At 45.8% G+C, this 26,493-nt stretch overlaps 1 protein-coding gene across 1 annotated transcript in view; it reads left to right on the forward strand.

The window, feature by feature from the left end:
* HECW2 (HECT, C2 and WW domain containing E3 ubiquitin protein ligase 2) overlaps positions 1-26,493 on the forward strand; it is a 136,138-nt gene that overhangs the window by 89,370 nt on the left and 20,275 nt on the right. The window contains exons 16-21 of the mRNA XM_048483600.1: positions 2,952-3,035; positions 5,393-5,502; positions 12,152-12,272; positions 13,825-13,938; positions 20,393-20,545; positions 22,675-22,773. Coding sequence (XP_048339557.1) covers positions 2,952-3,035; positions 5,393-5,502; positions 12,152-12,272; positions 13,825-13,938; positions 20,393-20,545; positions 22,675-22,773 — 681 coding nt within the window. The remainder of the gene's footprint in view (positions 1-2,951; positions 3,036-5,392; positions 5,503-12,151; positions 12,273-13,824; positions 13,939-20,392; positions 20,546-22,674; positions 22,774-26,493) is intronic.

The following is a 26,493-nucleotide window of genomic DNA, read 5'->3' on the forward strand; positions in this document are numbered from 1 at the left end:
CTGTTCACTCTCCATTCCCCCTCGACTATTTTTGAAGAATTTCTTCATTTGTGGAGCAGAGTTTCTTCATTGGGGGGACGGCACAAATCGTTGGAGGATGGAGTGTGGAAGGTGGAGAGAATAAGAACATAAGAACATAAGAACTAGCCTGCTGGATCAGACCAGAGTCCACCTAGTCCAGCACTCTGCTACTCGCAGTGGCCCACCAGATACCTTTGGGAGATCACATGCAGGAGGTGAAAGCAATGGCCTGCTGCTGCTGCTGCTCCTGAGCACCTGGTCTGCTAAGGCATTTGCAATCTGAGATCAAGGAGGATCAAGATTGGTAGCCATAGATCGACTTCTCCTCCATAAATCTGTCCAAACCCTTTTTAAAGCTATCCAGGTTAGTGGCCATCACCACCTCCTGTGGCAGGATATTCCAAACACGAATCACAAGTTGCGTGAAGAAGTGTTTCCTTTTATTAGTCCTAATTCTTCCCCCCAGCATTTTCAATGAATGCCCCCCCCTGGTTCTAGTATTGTGGGAAAGAGAGAAAAATGTCTCTCTGTCAACATTTTCTACTCCATGCATAATTTTGTAGACTTCAATCATATTCCCCCTCAGACGTCTCTCTCTCCTAAACTAAAGAGGCATAAGCAGCTGCAGCTACCTCTTCTCATAAGGAAGGTGCTCTAATCCTTCAATCATCCTCGTTGCCCTTCTCTGCACTTTTTCTATCTCTTCGATATCCTTTTTGAGATGTGGCGACCAGAACTGAACACAGTACTCCAAGTGCGATCGCACCACGGCTTTATATAAGGGCATGACAATCTTTGCAGTTTTATTATCAACTCCTTTCCTAATTATCCCCAGCATAGAGTTTGCCTTTTTCACAGCTGCCATGCATTGAGTTGACATTCCCATGGAACTATCAACTAAGATGCCCAAATCCCTTTCCTGGTCTGTGACTGATAGCACTGACCCCTGTAGTGTGTATGTGAAGTTTGGATTTTTTGCCCCTATGTGTATCACTTTGCATTTTGCTACATTGAACTGCATTTGCCATTTCTTAGCCCACTCACCTAATTTATCAAGGTCCGCTTGGAGCTCTTCGCAATCCTTTGTGGTTCTCACCACCTTATATAATTTGATATCATCTGCAAACTTGGCCACCACGCTACCCACCCCTGCTTCCAGGTCATAGCCACCTGTTGTGAAGCACTGAAGCAACGATTCCACATTGAACTAAAAAGTAGGGGGCGGGGAATGGTGGCCAGCAACCATTTGAGAGGGTAAGTGCGGACATACGTTGTTGTAAAGGGAGGAATTAAAAACGTTTTAGAAACGTTTGGGGATTTGTGCAGAAAGAAGTCCCCAGAGGGGCGAACAATACATATTATAAAAACACTGAAAACAAAACACATAAACAATTACACAAACACACATATGTAGTACGGCTGGGGGAGATTATTTATTTGCTTGTTTACTTCATGTATATTCCATCTTTCTCTTCAGTTGAAATCCGTAATGAGTTCTATAAAAATCACCTTTCTTCCATTTTCTCTGCACAACAACCCTGCCAGTTCATTTATTATTGCAGTGTGAGCGGGAAATCTCCAGTCTTGGCTTAATGTCAGAACCCCAATAAATCCACAACAACTCTTGTTGTAGAACAGCAGCTTTATTGGTTCAGGGTCTACCTTGGCAAAGCCAAGACTGGAGATTTCCTGCGCAAACTGCAATAATAAATGAACTGGCAGCCCCCCCCCCTCCCCCGCCTGGGAAAGCCCACCAGAAAGTAAGTGCATGGAGATAACAGGAGATGAGTAGACAGTGACCTTGACGCCACCTGGTATCACCGCACATTCCACAGCAGCAAGAAAAGACAGTTAGAAATACAGCTAACCCCTACCAACCTCCCTCCAGTGAAACGAAATAGCAGCATAAGCAAAACCCTAAATACAGGCCTCCTGACAGTAGGCTAGAGTGTGTGACTGGCCCGAGCTCATCCAGCAAGCTTCCATGGCTCAATGGGGATACAAACCTGGGTTTCCTACGTCCCAGTCCCAACTACCATACTATGCTGGCTGTCGGCATATTGCCCATTTCACACCAATTGGCTAATGCAGGTATCAGGAAGATCTCGCGTAGGCCATTCTCTCGCTGCACAAGATAGACGTCCCAGAACCAGCCCTGGAAAAGGGCAATAGAGTCACCAAGTTTACTACAGAGAGCCCATGAAGATAAAAAGGCACAGCTGTCTTTGTGATAATTAAAACTTGTTTGTGGATGCTGAGTGGGGGAGGAGGCGCAGCGAGAGCCCGTGCGATGTGATAAGATCCTTCGCCATGTCAGACATCCAAAGGGCGTGTGGGTGAGAAAGTAGTTCGTACACAGGCTAAAAGCAAGCAGCCTGCCATGCCGTTTTGGTCCCCGTAGTAACAAGAACAACTCAACAGGGGTTTGCAAAGCATGTGTCCCTTTCTCTTTTGTAAGCGCTGCGCACAGCCTGCTCCCAAAACAGCGGACACGAACCTCCTTGAGATTTGTGCTAAGGGAAGAGCAGGTGTGCCTCTTTTAAGCGGCTGCCTTTCACAGAATAGCAATGTCCTCCTCCCTGGCTTAGGCGGCTGCTTGGAATTCAGAGCCACAACCAGCATTAACTCGAGGGACTGATTTTCATTGGTCGGGTCCCCGAAGCTGCTTTAGCATCCGAGAGATGGGGGCAACAGGAAAGCCATTCCTCGGCACTCGACAGTGGGAGACCTTGGCAAGGGCAAGGGGAATGGCAGAACTGGTTGTGAGGTTTGCTCGGACATGGTGCGGCAGGCAAAAACATGGTGCCTGAAATGCAGAGGGATAATCCCGAAGTCTTCTTGATATACCCGGTGCTTTTTGTGGCTGCTCTGGGATACATCAGTGCCTTATTTGCAAGAGACGTTCTGGAACGCTTTGTCTGTGTCGGTAGGGAGAAGATCCAGTTTATACGAACGGAAGGAACCCCGGGGCTGGTGCGCTTATCCAGCGATGCAGACCTGGTCATGTTACTCAGGTACGTGCATGGCGGTGCTCTCTAACAAATGTGTGTGGAATATGCCTGTTACCTGTCAGGCGTACAGACGTGAGCTGATTTAATGACCTCAGTGATTTCCCACTTCAGTTCTTTGAAACGCAGCCAGCAGCAATACAACAAAGGACTCAGATGCTGGGAATATAATTGTTTAGCTTTCAGATTTGGAGCTGACTTTTAAGACAGAATTTTTCAAAGCCTAGCGATTCAGATAATTTCAAATTGTGTATCTCCACTGTAATCGGACTGTGGGTGATATTTATATAATATTTCTGTTAACACGACATTGTTCTGAGTTGAGCAATCTGTGCACCGATTTCCTCCTATAATTGCATCTTTGGAGTTTTCTTTTTTTAAGAAGCAAGCCTGTATTGGCATAGACAACAGTACAACAGTAATAAAAAACAGATTAAAAAGCATATACAATACAGGTCGAAGGAAATCTACTGGCGTTTAGTAATTTCCAGGAGAAAGTCTGCCACTATTGTACAGAGAGAAGGATCAGGGTTGTCCAACAAGTAGTGTAATCTAATTAAATCGGGGAGTTGGGGTAAATGTAAAGGAGTAAGATTCACATACTTGGATCTGATTTCCTTGAATCTGAGACAGTGTAGTAATTGGTGGGCCAGAGATTAAACTGAGCCATCGTTGCATGGGCACAATCTTTTAGCCTTTTCTTGCTTATTAAATCTGCCATGTAACAAGGCAGAAGGCATAACATTAAACCTGGCGAGCATTATGGCTCTCCTTTGAACAGGGTTTATTAAGCAATACAGGTATTGGGGTTTCCTTTCTCTTTTTTAAAATTCAAAAATGCTGTCTTGGCCCATGTGCAGCTGCCATTGCATCTGGATTTAAAAATTAAAAAGCATCTGTTTTAAACAGATGCTAGGATAGCACGGGAGATCGGACTGGGGGAGCAGTGAGGAACCCAAGCAGTGGCTTGCAGGCGGCAAAGCTGCAGGTACAGGTGACATTTAAACAAGTGAAAGCAAAGTGAGGAGGCAGCCCACAACTTGCATTTGAGGAGGCAGCCCACAACTTGCATTTGAGGAGGCAGCCCACAACTTGCATTTGAGGAGGCAGCCCACAACTTGCACCCATACAATTGCACCTATGGTGTTAGGTGCAACAGTGCCATTTACAAAGAGGGGAAGAAAAGAAAACAAGCTAGATTAAGAAAGGGAAGGAATTTGGGGGAAACCCCAGAAGTGGTAAGATATTGGTCTACATGGAACTAGGACACAAATGTATCCTTGCCTTAATCATGTATGGTGTAGAGCAGAGTTCTTCTTCCATTGAACTTAATGGTGAAGTCTTTGCAGAAGAAAAGCTCTTCAAGTGTGCTGAAGCTGCCATGCCTACAAGCAGGGCCGGAACAAGGGGGAACTGGGCCTGGGGCATGCAGGTGCCCTGCGCCCCCGCCACGCCCCAGAAAGTCCCCGTCACCCCACGCCCATGCACCTTTGTGCGCCTGGTGCGTCGCACACCCCTTCCTGCCCCCTTGGCGCTACGCCACTGCCTACAAGTGATCCCTGGAATGGGGTGCGTTTGTAGATCAGATAAAGTTATGGGCATCCCTGGAGCACCGTGCCCTGACCTCGCTGGCCCAGGATAACTCGATCTCATCAGATCTCAGGAGCTTAGCGAGGTTGGCCCTGGCTAATACTTAGACTCTCTTACAAAATCCATGTGGATTTCACATTTAAAAAATTAATTTCATGGATGTTCTCCCAGCACAGGCGTATCTAGGAAAAATGGAGCACAGGGGCAAAATCTGAACCCCCTCCCCCAGTGCCAAGTCTACCGCCCAGAGCCCAGGTCTATTGCCTGGAGCCTGCGCCAGCATCCAGGTCTACTGCCTGGGGCTCGCACCGGCATCCAGGTCTACTGCTCGGAGCTGATGCCAGGGTCCAGGTCTACCGCTTGGAGCCGGTGGCGGTGTCCAGGTCTACTGCCTGGAGCTGGTGCCAGCGCCCAGGTATATTTGCACCCCTGTATGCCTCTGTCTCTGAGTGGTGAAATATTTTAGGTGAGGATCGCAGCAGTTATGTTTGTAAACTTGCAAATGGAAGTGTTTGAGGCCCAAATGTAGTGGCAGCCTGATGTTTATGCTTCTAGTAAGGGGTGACTGAAAAGCAAAGGTGGGAAAGTGTGCTAATCTTTTTCCCTATCCACAGTTTCTCTGTGTGACTCGCTTCGCTCCTAGCGAGTCCCTTCACCGTACGAGTTTACAAACGTTCCTAAAGAAAGCAATGTGGCACGGTGGGGGACGTAGCTTTAAGCTTCAAAGAAACATGCGTGTCTGTCTTATTCTGCTCTTTCCCGCCCCTTTCTAGTTTGTTCGAAGAAGAAATCATGTCATACGTTCCACCACATGCCTTACTTCATCCCAGTTTTTGCCAGTCACCACGAGGCTCGCCGGTGTCCTCGCCGCAGAACTCTCCAGGTAAGCTTTGTGAGAGTTTTCCTTAAGGCAGGGGTGGCCAACCTATGGTGCTCCAGATGTTCATGGACTACAATTCCCATCAGCCCCCCCCCCCAGCATGGCCAATTGGCCATGATTAATTTAATGTATTGATTTAATTTATTAATTAATTTTATTTTAATTTATTAATCAGAGTTTTCCTTTATTTTTCAAGAACAGACTTATATGTATAAGCAGCAGTGGCGTAGGAGGTTAAGAGCTCCTGTATCTAATCTGGAGGAAGCGGGTTTGATTCCCAGCTCTGCCGCCTGAGCTGTGGAGGCTTCTTTGGGGAATTCAGATTAGCCTGTGCACTCCCACACTCCAGCTGGGTGACCTTGGGCTAGTCACAGCTTCTCGGAGCTCTCTCAGCCCCACCCACCTCACAGGGTGTTTGTTGTGAGGGGGGAAGGGCAAGGAGATTGTCAGCCCCTTTGAGTCTCCTGCAGGAGAGAAAGGGGGGATATAAATCCAAACTCTTCTACTTCTCTTCTATTCCTTGAGAATAAACATTGTTCTTCCCTAATTTTGTGGCCATCTTCGGAACACCATTTAACCCTCTGCGGGCACAAGCCTTCTTATGCTACTGATTGTGAATTTTTTTTTTTATCATGGATGCCTGAATTTTGTTTCTCAAAAGAATCGCCTTTATAAGCCATGACAATTCTTCCAAGCAGCAGGGCTTTAAACACAGCAAGATATCTGTTTTGCTCTACCAAGCATAAAAGAATATCGCTAATGCAGGCGAAACACAACAGTGGAAGCAGTCTTTGTATTCTAGGAAGCAGGAAGAGAGTTCAGAAATGCAGACTGGAATCCTATAGTTCTTTCCACTTTTCCCCTGATTTACCCGTATCTATATTTCTCTTTCAAAAACTGGGAGGCCCATTCTCTCATTCCTACAGTCTGATATGGTTTTGGTGGATATAAACCTCTGGCAATTTGGAAAGAAATGTCTTGTAAGTAGGTGATAATTTCCATAGAGGCCTTATGAGACCAGCTTAGTTTTGCCAAAACAGCCACAAAGTAAGAAGTAGTCTTTTAAAAATTATCTTCAGATTTTTCCATTGAGGCAAATGAAGATGACTACGTCACTTTACATTTGAACATTTGTAAATTGTCAGATCCGTCTACTCTGGCCTCTTTCCTCAAGAGCTATATGTGTCAGAGGTCGTGTCCCCGCTTGCCTTTTGTTGCACACTACTTGCGGCAAATAACGCGGGGTCCCGCTGCACTTCCCATTGTGCCAGTGGCGACAGCACAGCAACCCCGAATCTGCCGCTCTCCTTCCCCCTCAGCATGCGGTATTTCTGTTCCTGGATGGAACAGCACCTTTTTGAACACCCCGCACTCTGCGCGGGGGAGGGGGGAAGCCCGGGGGTGTGACTGCTGGTTTCAAGACGGAAGCTTCGGAGGCTGCCCCCAAACGCTCCCTTCCCTCCCTCTGCCCTTGTGCCCTGCTGCAAAAACGGGGACAGAAAAGGGTTTTTTAAAAAGAAGACAGGAGGCGCGTTCCTGCAGCGGGGAGTAAGACTTCACGCTCAAAAGCGGCGATTCAAAGGAGAGTGGTTTGCCTCAGCGGTTTTTTTTTAAGTGGAGAATCGGCCAAAGTATTTTATCACAGAGTCAGTGGGTTGAATCTCATCGTTTTCTCTGCTTAGAAGAGTCTCTTCCTCCAGTGAAAGGATTCTTAAAAGTTGAAAAAGTCCCCTTGGAATGAAAGAAGGTTCCTTAGGGGGGAAGGGCAAGGAGTTTGTAAGCCCCTTTGAGTCTCCTACAGGAGAGAAAGGGGGAATATAAATCCAAACTACTACTACTACTACTACTACTACTACTCTTCTTCTTCTTCTTTTTCTTCTATGTAATTGAGTGGAGAGGTAGTATATAATTGAGTGTTATGAGCACTGATCAAGCGCTTTCCCAAATCAGACCTCTGAGATCCCATTTAGAGGGCATGAATATTTATGAAATTGCTTTCAATCTGCCCTAAACTACACACAAATCTCAGGCTGGACAACGATGTACAATTTACTCTCATAATAACCTTTTCACTCAGTTGTTGTTCTTAAGTCAGATGTAATTGTTATAATTACCTGGAAAATTCTTGGCAGTGGTCTCTGATTTGCAATGAGAACTTATCATGTCTGAAGATGTTAATTTAATGTCAGTTTGGGGAAAGACTGATGATACGTTACAGAAACCAGTTGCCATGCGACATCTTCGAGTCAGATCTTGTATAATAACAGTAAACGGAGAAAAAAGAAAGTTAAAAATTGGGTACTTTGATATATGTCAACATTATCTGATAAACAAATAAAAAACAAACTGGTAAGGGAAATCTCTTGAACAGCAACATTGGATTGGTTGCACTTTTGGCCACATATTTTACTTTAATCAAGTTTAGTTGTGCAAGTATAAGGTGAAAAGATGCAATAGCTGCATGGCTTGTATGTCACTGGGAAGAATCTGTCTTTTACTATATGTCTCAGTGGTGGATAAAGTAACGGTAGCTACAGTTGTAAGGTCTCTGATACACTTTCCCGTGTGGATTCTGCCTGCTGATGTTGAGATGGCGATACACTCCATGTGGCTTCCTCCTATTATTCCGCAGCGTTTATGCCCTGTAGCTCATCAACTCATTCAAAACGCCTGGGGCCTTCCCAGCATGCCTTGCTGATTTCATTCATTCATCCAGTGTTAGAAAGATGGAGATAGTAATCTGTTAAGACATAGGTGTCAAATTCGCGGCCCTCCAGATGTTATGGACTACAGTTCCCATAATCCTCTGCCAGCATCATGCTGGCAGGGGATTATGGGAACTGTAGTCCATAACATCTGGAGGGCCGCGCATTTGACACCTGTGTGTTAAGAGAATTAAAGGTGGTATGAAAAAGGATGTGGTTGCTTGTGGAGTGCATCCATTCAGGACGTGGCAAGGCTTGGCAGAGATTCAGGAACCTAGTTGACCAGAGGAACAGAAGAAATGTGTACGTAGTCAAGAGCTTGAAGAGGTGTCAGCAGAGGCGGAGCTACCAGGGAACGAGGGGTGCGCATTACACCAGACGCATGCCTGGGGAGGGGGGGAATTGCCCCTCCCCTGTGGTGCCCCCCCCGGCACTCCCACACTTACCTTATTTTTAGCCTGAAAGTGTAGGCTGGAAACGGCCTGGTGGGAACTACACTTCCCATGAGAACTTGTGAGCCCCAAGGTCTCATGGGAAATATAGTTCCCACCAGGCCATTTTTCAGCCTCAAGTAAACAGGCTGCTTTTTCCAGCCTGCACTTTCAAGCTGAACTAAGGTAAGTGTGTGTGTTGGGGGGGGGGGGGGACGCAAAGTGTGCACCGGGTGCAGTGTGGCCCCACTACACCTCTGGGTGTCAGGCCTCTCTCAAGCTACTTTAAGAGCTCTTGGAAATAATTTCTGACTTCAGTTCTGACTTCCAACTCAAGGCTGGCAGGCCCCCCAGGATGAACATCCCCGACTCCTGTTGCCCACCACCACTCTGAGCATTGGTAGGGACAACACTTTTTCATTGCTGGCAGCAGCATTTCTGGTTTTAAAAAAACTACCAAGGAGATCTCTAGGAATTGCCAAAAACTCTATTGTTTTACCACAGAGCTTCAGTGATTCATAGAGCTACTAGTTATCACTTCTTGGATAGTTCTAGGAATCACTGAAAACTCCATGGTTTTACTAAGGAGTTTCTGGCAATTCCTTGGTCAATTCTGGGGTGTTTTTTTTTTACAGAAAGTGGCATGACTCCACAACCAGCATCATATCTCACCCCCCACCCCCGGGTCCCTCCCACAGTTTGCTTTTTTGCAACTCTGCTTCACCTCTGCTTCAGCTTCCACCTTCTCTTTCTGAGCAGCAGTGGCGTAGGAGGTTAAGAGCTCGTGTATCTAATCTGGAGGAACCGGGTTTGATTCCAGGCTCTGCCGTTTGAGCTTTGGAGGCTTATTTGGGGAATTCAGACTAGCCTGTGCACTCCCACACACGCCAGCTGGGTGACCTTGGGCTAGTCACAGCTTCTCGGAGCTCTCTCAGCCCCACCCACCTCACAGGGTGTTTGTTGTGAGGGGGGAAGGGCAAGGAGATTGTAAGCCCCTTTGAGTCTCCTGCAGGAGAGAAAGGGGGGATATAAATCCAAACTCCTCCTCCTCCTCCTCCTCTTCCTCCTCCTCCTCCTCCTCGTCTTCTTCTTCTTCTTCTTCTTCTTCTTCTTCTTCTTCTTCTTCTTCTTCTTCTTCTTCTTCTTCTTCTTCTTCTTCTTCTTCTGTTCTTGCTGTTGTGTTCCCTTATGGATAGGCTGGTGTGTCCTTTTTTTGATCCAACTTATGGATAGATTGGTGTGTCCCCCTCGTGGAACTGTTTGGGGCTGGTGTGTCCTTTTTTTGACCCAAACGAGAAACAAAGATGATCCCTATGCTTATTTGACTGCTTCTGGATCAGTTCATGCAGTGATATTCTCTTCTTCTCTTTCTGTTCCTTTCCCCACAACTGTCTCTGACGTTTGAGCTTTGCACTCACACCATATCGTTAGTGTATTTACAAAGGGACTTGTCATGAGCTGAGCTATCATTTTGGGATATGTAGTGATTTCAGCTCCTTTGATTTGATAACATATTTGGGGGAAAAAACGTTTAGGGATTCAAGGGGTACAGGCTGTGAAACACAGGAAACAGGAAAATATTTGAAAAGTTGAAGTGCAGCCTACGTTTAGCAGAGCTTGCAATCCTTGAAGAAAAATAGAATTAAAATAGGAAGTGAGCGTACTGAAGTTTCCTCTCAAGATTGCGTTTGTGGTTCAGTTACCTGCTTTGCTTACCTAGTTGATGTAAATGAGTGCATCTGGGGAAATGTGGGTTTTCTGCAGACAGAGCTTTGAGTGCCTAGTTCCAGTAGTTAACATTTCAGAACCAAGTACGAGTTTGGTTGTGTGTCATACATACAGGAAGCTAAAAGCCAATTTGTGGGAGCCCAAACAGCAATTACGTTCATAGTTTACTGTTACAGATTAGATGAGATGTGAATTAAAAAAAAAACCACCAGGCACGCAACTTGTTCAAAGTGTCTCAGAAGGCTTTGTGTGTGGCGTTCATGTGTTTTCAATTAACTTGCACTCAGAATTGGATGTTTAAATGTGAATTTTCCTTGGTGATGAAAGGCCTTGCTTATGAAAACACCATTTAAGTTTGCATTCATTGCGTACAGTTTTCATTTTGCTTTTGAATGAATAAAATAGGCTTCTGTTTTTAGCTGATTTTAAAGTCTGTGTAATTTGTTTTTAATGCCAGACAATCTTTCCCTCCCTCTTTCTGTCACTCTGGTTGCTTTCTAGGGCCTGAATGTTTAAAGCCATCCACAGATTTCGGAATGGGTGGGCTGACATCACTTGAACGGTTCCTTTAAAAAAACAACCCTGGATTCTGCCAATACATTTCAGCTTTGTAGACTAGAGTACATAGTCAAAAAGAGCTGTAAGCATTTAAAAACAGCCAGCAGCGCAGCCTAGCCTGATCTCATTCGAGCTTGGAAGCTGAGCAAGGTTGGCCATGGTTGGGTGGGGGACTAACAAAGGATACTGGGGTTGCTATGAAGCAGTGGTGTAGGAGCAGCAGTGGCGTAGGAGGTTAAGAGCTCGTGTATCTAATCTGGAGGAACCGGGTTTGATGCCCAGCTCTGCCGCCTGAGCTGTGGAGGCTTATCTGGGGAATTCAGATTAGCCTGTACACTCCCACACATGCCAGCTGGGTGACCTTGGGCTAGTCACAGCTTTTCAGAGCTCTCTCAGCCCCACCTACCTCACAGGGTGTTTGTTGTGAGGGGGGAAGGGCAAGGAGATTGTAAGCCCCTTTGAGTCTCCTACAGGAGAGAAAGGGGGGATATAAATCCAAACTCTTCTTCTATGAAGAGAAAAGCATCTCTTGTAGCTGTCCCAGTAGCACAGGCTAGCCCCAGTCTAATTGAATTCTCTGATCTGACAGCGGGGGCAAGGGCCGAAGAGGGGGAAATGTGTTCTTAACCGAGAATCAAGCCTGAATGGAACGTTAGCTCAAAGCAAAGGAGATCACACTTGTGTAAATGACCTCAGTTAAATACTCCTGAATGTGCACATTTCTTTAAAGAACTCGCTCCGTCAGATCCAGGTCTACCTTTAGCCAGTCTTCTTCACCAAAGTCACAGTAACAAGTTGTGCTTTAATTGGTCACACACACACACACACACACACACACACCCATGAGTGCATTTCAACTGTTTTGACCAGGTGCTCAGGAGCAGCAGCAGCAGAAGGCCATTGCTTTCACATCCTGCATGTGAGCTCCCAAAGGCACCTGGTGGGCCATTGCGAGAAGCAGAATGCTGGACTAGATGAACTCTGGTCTGATCCAGCAGGCTAGTTTTCATACTTCTGTTTTGTTAGTTGTAAGCCACTTCTAGCAATCGGTATCCATTTTACGAACAATAAATAACTGGCATGTGCCAAGTGACCCACTGGAAATTGTCCAGAGCCCACCAGTGGATCACAATCTGTTTTTTTATTAACCCTTTCACCGTGGCTTGCAGTTTGTGCCCATGCAGCTCCTGTGCAGTCTTCAGTAAGCTTGGGTTTCTGACTTACTCACAGGTACCCAGCGTGCCAACGCCCGAGCTCCGGCGCCCTATAAGAGAGATTTTGAAGCCAAACTGAGGAATTTCTACCGGAAGCTGGAGACTAAAGGTTATGGGCAAGGCCCAGGGAAATTAAAGTAAGTGGAAGTATTTTACAGAATTAAGTATTTCTTGCAGATCAAACACGGGATTACAAATTATTACTTTCCACAAAAGGGCTTGTTACATTGTACTGTCGAAGGCTTCCATGGCCGGATTCAACTGGTTGTTGTGGGTTTTCCGGGGTGTGTGGCCGTGGTCTGGTAGATCTTGTTCCTAACATTTCGCCTGCATCTGAACACAGTGTGTAACAGACTTCTCTCTGTGATACACCTCTGAAGATGCCGGCCGTAGATGCAGGTGAAATGTTAGGAACAAGATCTACCAGACCATGGCCACACAGCCCAAAAACCCCACAACAACCAATTGAATCCAGCCATGGAAGCCTTCAACAGCTGACTAAGCATGTGAAACACAGTACATTGCTTATGATGTTTGTAGTCCTGTAGCTACTGCTGGTAGCCATGGTTTACAGCAGCCATTGGGGCTGTCATGTTCTCAACACTGTTTTCTCCGGGTCACGAGTTCCCACCGTGGCACTTATGAGCCCCATGGTGCCTGCCACTACCTTTCGTGACCCCTGGCCAAGTGTTTTTAGAAAGTGAGCAGAGCCGGGGAGTAGTTTTGCACAGCCAGACTTTTGATTGTCCATTGGAAATCTGATGGCTTCTGCAGATTTTTTTTTTAAGTTGCTTTGGCAGCAGCTGCTGCCACAGCACAAAGACCTTCACTGCGCGACTGAAGGTGTATGCAAGAAAATATTTTAATATGTTCCTTTAAAAAGGAATCTTGTTAAACAGAACTTCAGCCTGAAACGTTGAAGAATTATATTATTATGCATGACTTCACTCCCTGATATTCTGTGGTTGGGTCCACTTCCTTTGGCAGCCATTTTGTGGTTAGCTTAGGCTGACCAGATGTCCTGCTTTTGGCGGGACCGTCCCGCCTTTAAACAATTTGTCCCGCGTCCCGCGGGTTCTTCAAATTGTCCCGATTTTGGGGAGGCTGCCGCACTGCCTTCTGGGGCGCAAGGCAGTGCGGCAGCCTCCCGCGCGCCCAGCCGCAGGAGCACACTGCCTTCTGGGGCTTGCCGTTTCCGCTCTGTGACAGGGCGGGAAAGCAATAGCCCCAGAAGCTGCAGCTCTTTCGGCTGTCTAAGCACTATCTTGTGTGCGCTGGCCGCATACTCACCTGACCCGGATCACAAAGGTGACCATCTGGTCACCTTAGGTTAGCTTCCCTTCCTGTTGGAGCCATCTTGTCACTCCACTCCTCAGCCTGTGCCAGATTTCCAAAGAGGCCTGCTCAGCTGGCTTCAAAATGTTGGGGATTGCTTCTCTACACTGTTTTTTTCTCTAATTGTTCTGGGAGAGACACAGGAATGGGCTTTCTCTGGGATGATTCTTACTCTTCCGGGACCTCTCCAGGAGCCCAGGAAAATGTTGTCTGAATGTGCAAAGTAGTAAAATTCTGGTGTTGGGTGAAAGATGAGTCTTCCTGTGGTCTGTGATAGTCGAAACGTTGCAGGGGAAATAAAACATGAAACTCCAGAGGGTGACTTGCTGTGCTTCGATTTGTCTCATTGTGCAGATTAATTATCAGGAGAGACCATTTGCTAGAAGATGCCTTCAACCAAATTATGGGTTACTCAAGAAAGGACCTGCAAAGAAACAAACTATATGTCACCTTTGTCGGAGAGGAAGGGTGAGTAGAACAGGATGTGCTTCATGCTGCATTTTGCAGCTGCTTTTAGATACTTTAGCTTGGTCTTTGTGGTCTAGAGCCAAAAGAGGAAGGCTCGCAGCCAGGAAATGCCTCTTCTCAGCCTAGAACCTGCAGCTGTTCAAAAACCATTTTTCTCGCTCTGTGGTCTGTGAACTCTTTCGCAAAGTTTCAGTGCCTACGACTTGGGTTCCTTCCAAGTCTCTTGATTTAGTGTAGGAAGGAATTGTTTCTATTTGCTGCTCAGTACACCCAGCACCCTAGACAATTAGAATATGATTACTTCCATGGGTAGAAACTAATTATAGCCGGTATTTGAATAGTGTGTTTAAAATATCCAGCAGTAGTTGTAATAAGGTTGGGGATTGTGGGAGGGTTGGCACATTGTTCTGATTCTTAGGATCTGGGAAGCCTGTTGTTTAGATCAGAAGTCAGATCAGCCTAAGGGGTTGATAATTCTCAGGATGCCCTCCAAAGCCACCATTTTCTCCAGGGGAACTGGGGGAAGAATTAGGACTAATAAAAGGAAACACTTCTTCATGCACTGTGTGATTGGTGTTTGGAATACGCTGCCACAGGAGGTGGTGATGGCTACTAACCTGGATAGCTTTAAAAGGGGCTTGGACAGATTTATGGAGGACAAGTCGATCTATGGCTACCAATCTTGATCCTCTTGATCTCAGATTGCAAATGCCTTAACAGTCCAGGTGCTCGGGAGCAACAGCCGCAGAAGGCCCTTGCTTTCACATCCTGCATGTGAGCTCCCAAAGGCACCTGGTGGGCCACTGCGAGTAGCAGAGAGCTGGACTAGATGGACTCTGGTCTGATCCAGCTGGCTTGTTCTTATGTTCTTATCTCTATAGTCTGGAGATGAGCTGTAATTCCACGGGGATCCAGGTCCCACTGGAGACAGGCACCCCTCTCTCTGTCTTAGTTCAGGATTGTCCCATTTCTTTCAACGCCATTCCTGCAATTGTATGATAATGTGGTAGTTTAAGACCCAAATAAGACAAGCTATTGGTTTAGACAAGCGTATCTCATGATGGTCCCCAGGCATAACGTTTGGACTTAATGGCAATCCAGAAAGGAATTTATGTGTTTATTTAACTTCATTTAACTCCTGCCTTTCTGGTCAGCGAGGAGATCCAAAGTCGCATTCATCAGATCCCTTTTCTTCATTTTAGAAAGAATGTAGGAATTGGGCCGTTTGGAAGTAAATGTATTTCACGTTCATCACTGCCTTAATCTGGGTGATAAAATTTGGTAACAGTTTGCCAGAAGCAGAAGTTTAAGAACAGGTTATCAGGAGCAGACAGATTTGTTTGATTCGCTGCCTTCCTCTGACCTCTCCGTCAGTCACGCAGAGGAGGACCATCACCCGGTCATCTGAAGATATTTGAGTGACTCTGGATCCTGCCTTTGAAGTACCTCATAAGAAGCCTGGTATAATGGACTCCATATGCCTTAGCTTTCCCATGGCTACTGGATGTCCATTCATATGAGATTGGCTATAGATATATACAACAAAATGCACTATAAACATTTCTCCCTGTGGGGTAAAGTGGCAGAGAACTTGTCCTAGCTCCATAGTTCTGGGCTAAATTCCTACCTCAGTTGCCCTCCCCCTTTTGGTGGGATGCGTACAGAAGTGATTTTCCAACCATTTTCCTCTTAAGGCACTTTTATATTTTGGTGGGCTGTTAGTGAAGACATACCATACAGGGCGTAGCTGTGTAAAATGGTGCCTCGGGCTCACACTGGGTGCCACCCCCCTAAAGCTGCACCCCACCCCCTTGCAACTGTGTCCCGTCTCCGAACTCCTCTTGGAGTTTGGGAGCATCATGGGCTTGTTTGATGCTGGCCTCAGGTTGTCTGGGTCCAGCTGTAAACACCAATACAAAGCTGGAGCCGGTCAGCCAAGATGCTCAGTTTGATCTTGACCTCAGGGAGTGTTGGGTCAAACTTTAAACTGCAAAGACTTAAAGCCTGCTGTCTAAAGTTGGACCCAGGTTTGCTGAGGCTAGCATCAAACGAACCTGTGCCACTCCATGGGGAGTTCAGAGGTAGCTCCATGTGGAGTTCAGCAGGCCAGTGTTCAGCTGCGCCCCACCCCGCCCCAAACTCCGTGGGGAATTTGGGGGTGGGGCACAGTTGTGGGGGGCAACGACCAGGTCCCCCACGTGACCTCAGGAAGTGGTGCCCAGGGCTCTAGCCCCCTCCCCCCACATCCCTTTTGCTACACCACTGATAGCATAGCAAAAATTTTCCTTAAGCATAGTTGCAGTTTGTTTCCAAGGACAACTCAGAAGGCAGAAGAGTTCTACATAATGATCAATTATCTTGTCTCTCTGTTGAAACATGTCAGAAATGCAAATAAACTGTCTTTGATGCTGTCCCAAGTGGTTTTGCTCAAGCACTTGAATATTCAAAACAGCATAATGAAGTGACCATGGCTGTGGCTGTTGATTAAACATAGCACAAGGTGGATTTCCACATGGTGGACATCCTTGCATTTTTCTTGCCCCAGTCATTCCTCCCCCTCCTAATCCCAGGGAAAAATCAGAAAGTCTTCCAGTGATGGCATTGGGGTGGGGGGTGGGGTTTGACCAATGCAAGAGGCTGGAGGAGGGGAAATGGGGCCAATGTGGGCTGGATTGGGAAAGAGCTGGATTTCCCTGTCTGCAGGGCAGCTGCCTGGGCTTTGCTACTATCTTTCTGAAAAGATCATAGTAAAACCGGCTTAGGAAAAATCGCAGCAAAGCTGGAAGGGGCACAAGAGGTGTTGGGTGGGAAGGGGAAGGGGAAAAACCAGGCGCGTAGCTGCAATGGGGATATTCGGGGCGGCTTGTCCCAGGTGCCACCATTGCAGTCACGTGCAGAGGTGGGACCGGGGGCGTTTCAGGGGCGGAGAGGGCTCACGCAGGCAGTTCATGCCGTGGGCACGGTTCCCGCTCCTTTCGTCACTGGAAAAAACTATCTATCAGCAGAAAAACCAGACCAAACATGGGGTGTGGAAGTGACCTGAATCCCTTTCACTATGGCAAAATAAGTATGGGATTTTTAAAAAATGCTTTGTTTTGTACAATGAGGATGTGTTGAAACGATTTGTGGAATTTGAATTTGCTCTTGCCTCTTTTCCTAACACTTTCTTTTATTAAACAGGGTAGGGTGGGAAAGCAAACTGCAGAGCCAAATGAAAACCAAACTCAGATTTGCCACCGCTGGTCTGCAGGATAGTTTCCTTTGAAACCAAACATGGCGGCTCCTTCTATCTTTGGCAGAACAGTGAAGGGCTTTACTCTTTGTGTTGAGGTTTTGTTTTTGCAATGGCAGGATATATCAACACGTTTATCATCTGACCTAAATCCCAGCACTGAGTCTAGGAGATGCTCTAAACAAACTGTTAAAATTATTTCTTTTAACTTTCCCAGGCTTTCCTCTTATGTTAATTTTTCTCCTCCTTGTTATCTTATTGTTTCATACTTTTGATCTGTTTTCAGATAGTTAACAGCTCCATAAACTTTTGATTTTTGTTGAGTTCTGATCTCCCCAGGAAGTTATAAACCTGATATAGGGTATTCTTTGAAATCTTCTTGGAACATATCCTGTTTCTTGGAACACATCCCTTTTATTAGCCAGTGAAAAGGAGTGACTTACATGACTTAAATTAAGAGCTGTGGAGTGTTCTTCTCTCTCTTCACCTTGACCCAGTGACAGTTGTGTTTTTGGAGGGATAAACAAAATTTTCTGTCATTATCATTCTCCTCCGCATTCCTGACATCTTGAAATCAGATTTGTTATTATTAGTCAAGTATTTATTGTTTGAGCCATTGGCTATAACAATACAGAAATACATGCAGTTAAAACAGTAACTTAGTTAAAACAATAATTTAAATTAAAACAATAATTTAGTTTTACATTAAAATATAAATTATTAGTGTTCGCAATCTCTAAATTAAAATGCCCCATCAAATACGTCAGATGTTTTTGCAGCTTCTTCAGCTCGTCTAAGTTAATCTCCAGTACTTTAGAACATCAGTTCAAACAGCGCTTTAAATACTTTGTGCAATGTGAAGTTTTGTAGGTTTCCATTTTAAACCCGAGTCAAGTGGGTACACAAAGGGAAGCTTGGATAGTAAGCCAGGATCCTCACTATCAACATGAACTCTGCTTATGGGCTCAGTTTGTCTTTAAAACCAGTCAGTTAAATTACGCAGAACAGGTTTCCCTAGTGAACATGTGCTTTTATATTGTAGTTTCTATCAGGAAATTCGAACTTGGCACTTCACTACAGTTTTGTCTAAGGCAGAACAAACCACTTTTATATCCCCTTGCCGATAGCTCTAGTGAAACTACCTTCAGGTTAGCAAGATTCTGGGCTATGTAATACAAAAAAGACAGAAAATTATGGTTTAGTTTCAACAACCCAGTATTTTATTTTCTATTTTAAACTTTATACTTTACTTGCACTGAATGTTGTTTAATATCAGTCCTGGGTACTCGAGAGAACTCACCCACCCATATATTCCTGCTCGGACACTGAGGTTGGAGGGGGAGGCCTGGCTGTCCCACCCCCTTTGGGGTTGAGGGAAATGGGGCAACCCAGAGGGCCTTCTCTACAGTGGGCCCTGCACCATGGAATGCCCTTCCATTAGAGGCCAGCTAGGCGCCTACTCTTCTGGAGTTTTGACATCTGGCAAAGGCCAACCTCTTCACCTGGTGTCCAGCTGGTTCCCCTACTGCAGTGATGGCGAACTTATGGCACGGGTGCCAGAGGTGGCACTCGGAGCCCTCTCTGTGGGCACACACACACACAGAGTTCGTCATGTGGGGGGCGGAAAATCACCCCCCCCCCCACATACACATCTAGGCTGGCCTGGGCCACTGAGCACAATGTGCGTGCACCGCAGTGAGTAGGGAGGACTCGGCTGGCGAGCCTGGTGCCTGTGCTCCAGGTGGCTGCTGCCCGAGAGAGGGGCCCAGAGGAGGCAGAGATGCTAGAGAGGTACAGAGCGGTGTCCGCGGGGCTTGCTGGAGGCTACAGCAGGCTGGCCCCTGCTCGAGCGAGTGGGGTGGAGGAAGAAAGAGCCAACCGGTTTTTTTCTAAATTAAAACCCCAGCATTCAGGTTAAATTGCCGAGTTGGCACTTTGCGATAAATAAGTGGGGTTTGGGTTGCAATTTGGGCACTCGGTCTCAAAAAGGTTCGCCGCCACTGCCCTACTGGAATTTGGGGGGGGGGGGTGGCCTCAAGATGTCCTGCATACTCGGCCCACCTCTGGGAGTTTCAGAACTTGGAATGTTCTGTGGTTTTTAGGACTGTTCTCATAGTGGTTACTGAATGGGATTTTTTTAGGCTTTTTAGTGTAATGCACTCTGAGACTATTGTAAAGGGAAGGGAATAAATCAAAATAATAACAACAATAAGAATAACAATACTGATGATGATGTATCATTGATATGTTAGTTAACTGATTTTGGATTGTAATACAAATTAATGGTACAGGTTTCCAAGGACTGCCAGTGGATGGAAGCATGTTTGAATGTGTCCTTGCATCAAAATTTTCCTTCCCGGGAATCAGAAGGGGATTCGGCTTGAGCTTTTCTTTCACGTGTGTTCGTTTTCTTGTTTGACTTCAAGTCTTGAAATCAACTTGATTTTTAAATTTGACTAGAATTGAATTGGAAATTATATCAGAATTGGGGAAGATCTTGGCCTTGGAGAGTCGTGTACAATGGATTTGGGATGGGGTGCCTTTGAACAGAAAACGGTGTGCGGTTTTGCTAGGATGCAGAATTATTGCTCGCGCTCAGAGTAGCGCGCTGCAAAATGTAAGTGGGGAAAGGCCCGTTGTAACTTAGCTCTCAGGCAAGACGGAGTCTCTGTAGGCTGCATTTGACAGGATAATGTGCTTTAACTTAGTGTCCTTAAACTTTTAGGCCCCTCTGGACTTTTACAAATATTGTACACACACACACACAGAAACATTCCTGACTTGAAAATGTACCAATATCCCTAGCTTAAAATTCAACAAGTACTTTATGGATAATCCGTCTTACTGATATTTGACCCATAAAATATTAATTACCTACACTTTTTATGTTTCCAGAGCAATTTCATTCCCAGAATGTGTTGTGTCTTGCAGTTTCTGTAGTGATTTTTGGAGCTTTGGACAAAGCACTAAAGATCATTCACCATGAAATCCCGCAACCAACCCTCTCGTTACGGAATCCCAGCTCAGATCTCTTAAAAAATAGGCCACTTTGCGAGATAGAATTACCAGCTTTTCTGGTAAAACTGAATTTATTGTAATTGATCGCTGAATCACCTTCTAAATGTTTGCATCTAAAATTGTACAGAGTCAATCTGATGATCAAGACCTTTCCTGTTCCGTTGTTCTTTATAATGATATTGTTTGTGCTTTCTCCTTTAAAAGGCTGGACTACAGCGGACCATCGCGGGAGTTTTTCTTCCTCGTATCAAGAGAGCTCTTCAACCCGTATTATGGCTTGTTTGAATATTCTGCCAATGATACTTACACTGTACAAATAAGTCCCATGTCTGCTTTTGTGGACAATCACCATGAATGGTAAGAGTTACAATATTCGTTCATTCACTCATGTGATCCCTTCCAAATATCTCAGCAAGGAAACAGTACTTGGCTCCCTCCTCTTCCATTTTATCCTTATAACAATCCAACAGTCTTGTGAGATAATTTAGTCCAGTGGTGGCGAACCTATGGCACGGGTGCCAGAGGTGGTACTCAGAACCCTCTTTGTGGGCACACGCAAACAGATCCCCCCCCCCCCCGGCTGGCCTGGGCCGCTGGATTATTAGCATTAAACTTAAGACCTTGTTTTGGGGAAGCAGTGCAGGTAACCCTGTTAAGTGCTGTTAAACCCCACTGGTTTTCATGCAAAGAACTAAAGTGCAATTCTTTACCTGGGAGTAAGCTCGGTTGCTGGCAATGGGGCTTGCTTCTGAGTAAACCCTCGTAAGGTCGTGATTCACCCATTGGAAGAGTTGCACGGTTGCTTCAAAGCAAAGCCACCGACTACCACCAAGCTTACTCCCGAGTAACGCATGCCTCGGAGCCAACTGTTTTTTCTAAACTAAAACCTCAGCATTCAGGTTCAATTGCCATGTTGGCACTTTGCGATAAATAAGTGGGGTTTGGGTTGCAACTTGGGCACTCGGTCTCAAAAAGGTTCGCCATCACTGATTTAGTCCAAACAGTGGTGACTAACTACTAGTCTTCATTAACGTGTGGACCCAGGCTTCCCCAGACTTAGTCTAGACCAGCAGTGTCAAAGTCTGGCCCTCCAGATGTTCATGGACTACAATTCATTGACTACAATGGCTGATGGGAATTGTAGTCTGTGAACATCTGGAGGGCCAGACTTTGACATCCTTGGTCTAGTCTCTAAACGCTGCAGCACGCTTCCTCTCCTGTTTTCCTGTTATTTCTGAAGGAAATCAGCTATCATGGGAGTAATTTTCTCATCCCACTTTGGAGCTTTTTTCTTTCCCTCCTGTCTAGTGTTGAATGCAGCTCTGGGGTGTTTGTGAATGGATAATGTGGTTTATGCCGTCTCTTTTGTGCTCCGCTTTTGTTCTTGAAAGCGGACAGTCACTTGCTTTATCAACACTTTGGGCGTGAAATGCAGAATAACATCATACACTGGCAGAAAAGAAGTCCAGCATCTACTGACTGGGAAAGACAGTGCTATTTTAAGCAGAGTTACATCCTTCTAAACCAGGGGTCTGCAACCTACGGCTCTCCAGATGTTCATGGACTACAAATCCCATCAGCCCCTGCCAGCATGGCCAATTGAGAATTGTAGTCCATGAACATCTGGAGAGCCGCAGGTTGCAGACCCCTGTTCTAAACTTACTGACTTCACTGAACTTGGAAAGTTGTCGTTCTGCTTAGAACTTCACTGCTAGTCACTCTGTTCTTGTTTCTGCTGTTGTGTGTGCAGCTATTAGAAACAAGCATTCTGCATGAAAAAAGTTGCCAAAAGTAAGAAAAAAAGGGTCTCCTCGAATGGACAGAAAGAGGGACCCCCAGCAGATGCTTCTAAGTAGCATGCCTCGGAGTTAAATCTAAATGTGTGAGAATTATAAATGTCTGGGTGTTGGTGGGGACCTGTTTTGGTCCAGTCTCCCAAAGCACTACAGTGTGTGACTTTGCAGATGTTGGTGGTGCTGGCAAAGAAAAGACGGGGCTGTACCTGGCAGGTGCCCCTGGGAACCAGGTGAGCTTCCTAAACCCTGCTCACATCTCAGGGGCTCACCTTGACCCTTGAATGGAGAAGTAGCCCATCAATTTTGACCAAGTGGTACGGCACGCCGCTGTTTGATGCAAGCGCCGGCTGTTGCCTTTCCTGATTCCCGAGAAGGCTCTAACATCCTTATGTAATAATCTGATTTCTTAATCAGTGAGTGTCTGTGTAACGTTTTGTGTCTAAATAAAATGTAACGTAGCTTGTTTGAATTGTAAACATCTCATCAGAGCAGGGGACCCTTGTGGTCCAGTCCCCAAAACCCTGAAGTGTTGAACTGTGAAGATGCAGCTGGTTTTGGTGAACCCAAAGATCTTGGTCTTTTAAATTTTTTCATTGATCTTTATGCTCCCCCCCCCCCCCCCCAAAAAAACCCCACAACTGAACTAAGGATGGATCAGCTGTGATCTGTTAATCTCTTTTTCTCCGGCAGGTTCAGATTCAGCGGCCGGATCCTGGGCCTTGCTCTGATTCATCAGTATTTGTTAGATGCCTTCTTTACACGCCCGTTTTATAAAGCCCTGCTCAGAATGTGAGTAGAAAACTTCTCCTAGTTTCCTTGAGAAAGAGCAGTGCGTTTCGCAAATAAGCTGTAGATTTCTTGTCCCCAAAAGTGCCAGCGAGGAGTCTGATGGCACATTTGGTGTCCCCCTTCTTATCTGTGGGGCAATAAATTGGGCTCGCTCTGAGGCAGTGCCTGCTCAAGACACTCCGCGGGAAATGGAGGAAAAAACAGTTCGTCACCTTTTTTTAAAGGAAGGCCACCTCTTCTGTGCGAGTGTCCTGATCCCAGGAGTCATGGGATGTTAAAGGCAGTTGGGGGCCAGTTGAAAGGGAAAACAGAAAAACTGTGAGGGCCCTGCATCAGACCTTTTACAGTCACAAATATTACACCCATGCATACTCCAACTCACTAGGTGAGTATCATTTTAACATTATCGTACTATCACAAATATAGTCAGGTATGGCTATAAAACCTCTAGACTAGGTTTTTATTTCAAGTTTCGCTTGAATGGCTCTTCTTTAAATAGTCCTTCTCTCTGGATATCAGGATCTCAATTTGGAAACTATCTAGTGTAAGAAAAAACAATTGTGCTCCTAGAGGAGTAAGAAAAAGAATACTTTGTACAACAATTATTGGCTTGACAAAGGACTGCCGAAATAAAAACCTAGTCCAGAGGTTTTATAGCCATACCTGACGGTGTACTTACCAAACATTTTTTGTATATTTGTGATAGTAAGATAATGTTAAAATGATACTCACGCATGGGTGTAATATTTGTGACAGTACCTGTTGTACACCTGCCTTGATTATTATGTCAGACCTTTTACAAGCAGGAGTGTCAAATTCATTTGTTATGAGGGCTGGATATGACATGATTTGGTTGGGCTGGGTCTGTGCCGGGGGGGGGGGGTGTTGCCTCGACTGCCCCAGAACAGCACTGTGGGGGGGGGGGGCGTGCCAGAACTGGTGAGCACCCAACAGGGTGGGGTGATTGCTTTGAGAGAAGCAGTTGAGGCAAACTCCCCCCCCCCTTGCTCCCATGTTCGACACTCCTGCTTTACAGTGTTTACTATTTAGGAAGATAATAACTTTACCTCTTTCCCGAGTTCGGGATGCTAAATCTTTTAAGGTCTTTGACCTCTTGAAAACCAGGGGTCATGATGGGATTTATTTGGACGGTTTAACACTGTGGTGGCGAACCTTTGGCACTCCAGATGTTCTGGACTACAATTTCCATCAGCCCCTGCCAATTGGCCATGCTGGCAAGGGCTGATGGGAATTGTAGTCCATAACATCTGGAGTGCCAAAGGTTCGCTGCCACGGGTTTAACAGCTCCATTCCTTCTAAGTTTCCTGTGAGATTTAGGGTTAGGTTAGAACTGAAAAAGCCTTATGCTGTTACACTAGAGCAGGCAATGAGTTCTCCTAAACGCCTAAGCTCAATGTTTGCCTCTGCCACTATTGCCCCCAGTGTGTAATAATCTAACACTGAGCCACTCTGAAGATTTTTTGGCCCACGTTAAGGCCTAGTTCGGGTAGTGTCAGCTAACAAGACCTTAGGATGCTATTAATAAGAAGAAAGGCTTGATATCTGCCTTACTGTCTTCTGTTTATTTTATGAAATCTGTCTGCCTCTTTCAACAGTGGCTGTGGTTTGCCCAGATCTGGCTCATGGTATTTTGCCACTTCAAATAGGTGGCTAAGAAGAAATGATGTAGGTCAGACAGGCTGGGGGCAGGGAGTGTCATTCTTGCCTGTCACCTCTTCCTGCCTCGCCAGCAGTCAGGAGGAAGGTGGCCCTCAAGGTCCTGCCAATGCTGCTCAAACGTGCCTTCCTTCAGAGTGGCAGAGGTGTGGATCAGGGAGTCTGTGCCTGTGACATGTCCTTCACAGCTCCAGCAGTTGGGACATGGAAGGAAGCCACAGCCCCACTTCACTGGCAGTGCCCCTAGAACCGTGGTGGTGAACCTTTGGCACTCCAGATGTTATGGACTACAATTCCCATCAGCCCCTGCCAGCATGGCCAATTGGTGAACCATGGTGACGAACCTAGAACCATGGTGGCGAACCTTTGGCACTCCAGATGTTATAGACTACAATTCCCATCAGCCCCAATTGGGCATGCTGGCAGGGACTGATGGGAATTGTAGTCCATAACATCTGGAGTGCCAAAGGTTCGCCACCACTGCCCTAGAATCTGCTTTGGCCGCCAGGTGGTAGCAGCACAAGTCTGGGAGGCAACCATGAGCGCAGGCCACACCCAACACCACTTTGTGCTTCACTTCCCCAAGTAACTGCGGAGCCCCAAACAACTGTCCAGGTTACTGGTGTGGCGAACCAGCCCTGGGATTATTTTGGGCATGCTGGGTCCCCAAAAGGATTGGAAGGGTGGAATAAAAGTCATCTACTCCTGGACTAAATCTTCTCCCCTCCCCTTCAGGACTGCACAAACACCCCAGTGATCTTCCCTACAGGTTCAAGTCCAGGAGCACTTGAGCGGCCAGCAGTATTTTGGGGGGTTTCAGCCAACCTACACATTTTTCAAAAGTCAAACCTGCCTTCATCAGATATAATCTGACAAAAGATTCATGCAAGCTTCTCCCCCAAAAAAACTTAGGCCAGAGGTGTCAAACTCACGGCCCTCCAGATGTTATGGACTGCAGTTCCTATCATCCCCTGCCAGCATTATGCTGGCAAGGGATGATGGGAACTATAGTCCATAACATCTGGAGGGCCGCGAGTTTGACACCTGTGACTTAGGCCATCCTATAAGCCAGTGGTGGCGAACCTTTGGCACTCCAGATGTTATGGACAACAATTCCCATCAGCCCCTGCCAGCATAGCCAATTGGCCATGCTGGCAGGGGCTGATGGAAATTGTAGTCCATAACATCCGGAGTGCCAAAGGTTCACCACCACGGCTATAAGCGCTCTCTCTCTCTCTCTCTCTCTCTCTCTCTCTCTCTGTGTATATATATTTAAAAAATCAGTATTAACCTAAAGATATAAGAAACACATAAGAACAACAGATAGGAAAATGGATTTGTTCTCGAATGCAATTCTTACACAGTAGAGAGCCAACCTGTTTATATAAAATATTCTAAAAAACTATAAGCAAATTCTAATAGGCCAATTATATTAATAACAAAAAAATTAGTACATGTAACTGCTTCCTTAATTTCTAAATGTATTTCTCCCAGGATATATATCATAATACCAGGTTATCTATTTTTTAACTTTTTAAATTATTCATACGAGCTTTTTCTTTTTTAAACACTTTGCTCCTTCAAATACCAAAGCATATACCGGTATTTATATAGTTTAAATCAGGGGTCTTCAAACTATGGCCCTCCACATGTTCATAGACTACAATTCCCATGAGCCCTACCACTTGGCCATGCTGGCAGGGGCTGATGGGAATTGTAGTTCATGAACATCTGGAGGGCCATAGTTTGAAGACCCCTGGTTTAAATATTTACCTTCAGTCTTTCCTTCTTGTTGATCAAGCCTCTCCTTCTCAGACGGTATCTGAAGAAAGGGAGCTTTGACTTTTGAAACCTTATAGCCCCAACATCTTGCTTGTCTCTAAGGTGCTCCTGGACTGGGATCTAGTTGTTCTACTGCAAAGTCCTCTGAAACTTTCTTTCGGTAATATGAAAGAATGTGAGTAGTAGCCTTTAATCATTCTGATTTGCACAATGATTCTCAGCTTTGAGCAGCTGCTGCTTTAGGAAGCTTCATTTAAAGAG

This window comes from Sphaerodactylus townsendi, linkage group LG02 (assembly GCF_021028975.2).
Source record: "Sphaerodactylus townsendi isolate TG3544 linkage group LG02, MPM_Stown_v2.3, whole genome shotgun sequence".
Lineage (NCBI taxonomy): Eukaryota > Metazoa > Chordata > Lepidosauria > Squamata > Sphaerodactylidae > Sphaerodactylus > Sphaerodactylus townsendi.